General features: G+C 39.8%; 1 protein-coding gene across 1 annotated transcript; it reads right to left on the bottom strand.

Annotated features, from left to right (window-relative positions):
• Positions 1 to 476: 476 nt before the first annotated feature.
• LOC119787654 (E3 SUMO-protein ligase ZBED1-like) lies at positions 477 to 3,624 on the bottom strand. Its single transcript, XM_038291632.1, has 3 exons — positions 2,481 to 3,624; positions 1,871 to 2,087; positions 477 to 1,428 (listed from the first exon to the last, which is right to left on the bottom strand). Exons 1-3 carry the CDS (start codon positions 3,602 to 3,604, stop codon positions 994 to 996), a joined length of 1,776 nt encoding a protein of 591 aa, XP_038147560.1. The 5' UTR covers positions 3,605 to 3,624; the 3' UTR covers positions 477 to 993.
• Between the last annotated feature and the right edge of the window lie 1,426 nt (positions 3,625 to 5,050).

Below are 5,050 nucleotides of genomic sequence, written 5' to 3'. Positions count from 1 at the left end.
GAAGGTAACGAGTGGAGGACAGAGGAGCCTCTTACAGAAGAAGTTACAGGTCTATGACAGCCAGAAATCTTGCTTGTTTGTAACTGACCAAATACTTATTTTCCACCATATTTTGCAAATAAATTCTTTAAAAATCAGACAATGTGATTTTCTGGATTTTTTTTTTCTCATTTTGTCTCTCATAGTTGAGGTATATCTATGATGAAAATTACTGGCCTCTCTCATCTTTTTGAGTGGGAGAACTTGCACTATTGGTGGCTGACTAAATACTTTTTTGCCCCACTGTATATATATATATATATATATATATATATATATATATATATATATATATATATATATAAATATATATATATATATACTGTATATATATGTATGTGTGTGCATGTGTGTATAGTACCGCTTGGACAGTTTTCAAGCTAATGATATATACAGTATATATATATTAGGGGTGGGACGCGATTAAAATTTTTAATCGCGATTAATCGCATGGCTGTGAAATTAATTAATCGAATTAATCGCATTTTAATCGCATACTTGGAAACAGCAGGAAGTAACTTTTTCCACATGGATTTTGAATGACAACACATAAGCTTAATAAACAAAATATTGTTTGTTTATTTTCTTTAAAGAAATATCAACATGCCAGTGCAAATTTTAAAGTTCAACATATTTAGGAACGCTAAACTCAGAATTCAGGTAGCTCTACAGGTATAGGTAGTGCTTAATACTGCTTTTTAAATGCAAAAATGCAATACTCTCAAGTACATTCAGAACAAAAAGCCTCTGAGGCTTTAACACAATTCGTGGATTTATCAACAGTTCAACTGTTTACAAAAAATAAGTCAGAAATAAAATGAAATTCAGTCCAACTCTTTGTAACATTGGCCATTCAGACAGTTCAGTTCAACATAAAGTGACAGTGATTGACCTCCATTTTTTCCCATTTGAAACACAACTGGCCAACTGGCCTCAGGATACACATTTAACTTATTACTTCCTCTCTTTCAGCCAGTTGCTGAGACATACTAGCCTGTTCACATTTTCGGAGCTCAGGGCTGCCCTCTTCTTTTGAACTATATTACCTGCCAGGGAGAATAATCTTTCGCAGGGTACCGAAGTGGCAGGGCTGCCTAGATACTTGCGGGCCAGGACAGAGAGCTGTGGATGGGCTCTCTCATGAGTGGACCACCACTGCAGTGGGCAGTCTCTCTCACTGATGGTAGGCTCTGCCTTGTAGCGGGCCACGGCTCCTTTGGGCCCATCTTCATCCTCTGATTCAGAGTCGGAATTATACAGCAGGAGGCTCCTCTTCCATGCTGGCTCCTCTGTGCATTCCGGAGTGGCTCTGCCTGGTTGTTGTTGCACCAGTGCCTCAATGCTGGTCCACACCTCTCCTCGCTCTCCTCTTGGTAGACACTTTAGGTCCTTAAGATCAGAATAAGAATCAGAATCAGGTTTGTGGTCACATTAATCAGAGATTTACAGAGTACAAGCTGGATGAAATTCATTAGTATACATGGTTTCCATCATCCAGAATCTCCTCTACTGGTTGTGCCTATGGTCAAGTCTAAACTGTCCAAATTAGAACTGCCCTAACAGCATCTTGTTTTAAAAAGAAATTAAAAATAGCATTATTCTCATCTGCCTTTGGTAATAGTTGGTTAATTATCTTCAATCCATAAAACAACATGGATTATTTTTTTCTGTTTTCATTTTTTTTACTCTTTAGCACATTGAATGACAATTATGTGATAATGTGCTATACAAGTCATGTTGATGTTGTTATTCCATAAGAGAGGGGAGGGGGCCGAGGAAATAAAAGAGTCATAAGCAATAAAAGAGAAAAATAAAGAAGACCATTACACACCTTAAAGCGAGGGTCGAGTGCTGTAGCCACTTGTAGAAATCTGTGATTTAGGGCATCCTCACGCTGAGACAGGTCCTTTTCAAAAGCAGCCTTGAACTTCACCACATAGGCTGGGTCATCATCTGAGGCCTTCATGGTGCGGGTCAGGTGGCGGAGAGCAGGCAACACAACTGAGCATGACACATAATTCTCACCCCCAAGGAGCTCTGTCACGTCTCTGCAGAGGATAGTTAATCACGCAGTCAATATCATTTATATAGCAAATTTTACACTACTGTCATTCAATGTGCTAAAGAGCAGAGAAAGACAAGAAAGAATGGTATTGCAATTGTCAACTCTACAGGTAAATAAAGCATAGATTAATTTCTGCAAACTCTGTTTACATACAGCATTTTTAATTTATGCAACGTTCCTAGGTGCCAAAACGTTGATTACAGTGACACATTATTTTGCCATTTAATATTGGATTAAAAACTGTATACTGTAGTCTTAGTGATATTAATATTATTCAGTACAATACATTTTGGAAAGGCAATTTAAATTATACAGGACTCTCATAGTCCAGTCATAACGTTTTTAATCCAATTAATGAACGTTGATGAGTATTTACCTGCATGGGGAAAGTAGGGTTTCGAGCCTCTGCAGTCTGTCCCATTCTGCTGCATTCAACATGGTGAGCTTGTGCTTCTGTTTGGCGAGCGTAGCCTTAACAGCATCTTGGTTTTTCAGCAGACGAGAGACCATCAACAGGGTGGAATTCCACCTAGTGGGAACGTCCTGTATCAGTGGCTCGTTGTCTTGGCCCAGTTGTGTTTGTTCGTTGTGCAGTTCCTCTGTGTTTGAGGGGCTGTGTTTAAAATGCCCAACTATCTTACGACATCTCGCCAGTGTGGCTGTGAACCCGCTGTCACTAAGACAAACTGTGATCGTCCTCTGTACCATGTGAGCAATACACGGCATGTGCTGAAATGTGAGCTGTGTCATTGCAGCGATCATGGTACGGGCACTATCTGTTCCGATTGTGGTGACTTTCTGTGTGATTTCCCAGGCCTCCGTCACAGACTCAAAATCTTCTGCCACGTTTTCAGCAAAGTGCCTCGTGGTTATCTTCTTGATGGTTAAGGCAAACGAGTGAAGGCGCCACTTGTTGTCAATAAAGTGTGCGGTCACGCCGAGGTAATTTGCGTTGCTGACTGAGGTCCAGTGATCTCCAGTAATAGCGACGCATTCGGCTTTCTTCAACAAATTCTCCTTCTCCCCCTTTTCACTGTCGTAGAGCTGCTGGACCCTCTTTGTCACCGTTTTTCTACATGGCAGCTCATACGTGGGGTCAGACAGGGCAATCTGAAGAATCTTTTCCAGCCCCTTATCTTCTACAACAGCAATGGGTCTGCAGTCGAGAGCCGCCCAGTAAGCCAGCGCGTTGGTCATTTTATCGGCCTTGGTCTTGCTTACCCTGCCCTTGAAGCCAGTCAGCTGGTGTAGTGTGGGTTGTTTCGTCTTCCTCCCAGTTGGACTAGCTTCCACGCTAGTATCTGCCAAGCTAGCTGCTACATGCTTTGCGTTCAGGTGATATTTGAGGCTTGATACGCTGCGGTGATAGGCGAATTCCTTGTTGCATAATTTACATATGACCGCGCTCTTATCGACTCTTCCCTCCTGTATTTTAAAACAAAATTTCCCCTGCAAAGGACCAACTAAAATGTTTTCATCTGCTTCGTCTAATTCTTCCATGGTTGTCTCTCATAGTTTAAAGCAACTTTCTTCTCTGTTCTTCTTCTTCAGTTTCCATCCGACGGTATTCTGGCCATAGTTGTAATGCTGCCCCCACAGGTGAAATAATTACTTGGGTGAAATCCCAAACGACTTCCAGGAGACTGTGGTGTGCGATTAAAATGCGTTAATTTTTTTAACGCGTTAATATTTGTGTGATTAATTAATCGAAATTAACGCGTTAATGTCCCAGCCTTAATATATATATATATATATACTGTATATATCATTAGCTTGAAAACTGTTAAACCATTACAAACCTATATGAATAACCTTTACTTAAGTTGCTCTAATTTTTAGAGCTGAAACTGACGATTATTTTGCAAATCGATTAATCTCTCGATTATTTAGGGGACAAAAAAGGAAAGTGGCGGCCTACTGGTTGGGACGTTGCTCTTGGAATCCAGAGGTTCTAAGTTCAATCCCCACTCCCACAGACTGCCACTCTGGGTCCCCAAACAAAGACCCTCAACCCCACACTGCTCCCCAAGGGGATAGGTTAAATGCAGAGAGTTTATTTCATTGCTATGTAGTTGTAACAGTTTAATGACCAGTGGTGTCAAAAGTACACACATTTGTTACTTAAGTAGAAGTATAGATACTGCAGTTTAAAAACACTCTGGTAAAAGTTGAAGTATCAACTTGACCTCTTTACTCAAGTAAAAGTGAAAAAGTATGAGCTCCAAAAACTACTTAAAGTATAAAAGTATAAAGTAACCTTTAAAAAAAAAACAGCCAGATAGCTCTCGCCTGTGTCCGACCTTTCAGACATTTCAACATCTTTTTCTGAATCTGACGTTGTAGCATGGCATAGACAATTCACATTTACACTTTGAAGAACACCTGCTTGCTTCTGATGATTTCCTTTAGCATCTTTAGCTAACCAATGAGTGTTTGCGTTACATGACTCATCCAATTACACTAGTTTTCACTAGATGTGGATGGCGCCAATGATCTGCATTGGATGGCGCACATCACGTGAAATAAATATTTATAAACATTAAACCGAAGCCAAGAGTAACAGGTAATGTTTGTTTTAAAAGAAATTTAAGGAATAGAAAGTACAGATACTTGTGTGAAAATGTAATAAGTAGAAGTCAGAAGAAGGAAGAAAAATAAGTAATGGAGTAAAGTATAGATACCTAAAAAGTGTACTTAAGTACAGTAACAAAGTAATTGCACTTTGACACCTCTAGGAATGACAAGAAAATGCTGGGAAAAATTTTAGAGACTGGAATTGTTATATAAAGGTAAATGTCTGCTTTGACCTTGGGACTCTTGGATTGCCTTTGAGGCAACATAATTGATAACATTGGAGCACATTTTGCATGTGCCATCAACAACAGCAGTGGAGCAGATTTCTTAGTGGTTTTCCACACCTGTTTTGCTTCGTGCTGATTATGTTTC

Source organism: Cyprinodon tularosa, unplaced genomic scaffold, assembly GCF_016077235.1.
Source record: "Cyprinodon tularosa strain WSP-4 unplaced genomic scaffold, ASM1607723v1 ctg30, whole genome shotgun sequence".
In the NCBI taxonomy this organism is placed as follows: Eukaryota; Metazoa; Chordata; class Actinopteri; order Cyprinodontiformes; family Cyprinodontidae; genus Cyprinodon; species Cyprinodon tularosa.
The sequence above is the reverse complement of the archived record's forward strand: the minus strand, read 5'-3'. Positions and strand labels throughout refer to the sequence as shown.

What these genes read in the sequence shown, in the direction of transcription:
- LOC119787654 (XM_038291632.1), bottom strand. Translation starts at nt 3,604, where the DNA reads ATGGAAGAATTAGACGAAGCAGATGAAAACATTTTAGTTGGTCCTTTG. An exon ending in ACCCTACTTTCCCCATGCAG is followed by an intron (nt 2,088 to 2,480) that starts GTAAATACTCAT and finishes TATCCTCTGCAG; the next exon opens with AGACGTGACAGAGCTCCTTG. An exon ending in CACTCGACCCTCGCTTTAAG is followed by an intron (nt 1,429 to 1,870) that starts GTGTGTAATGGT and finishes TCTGATCTTAAG; the next exon opens with GACCTAAAGTGTCTACCAAG.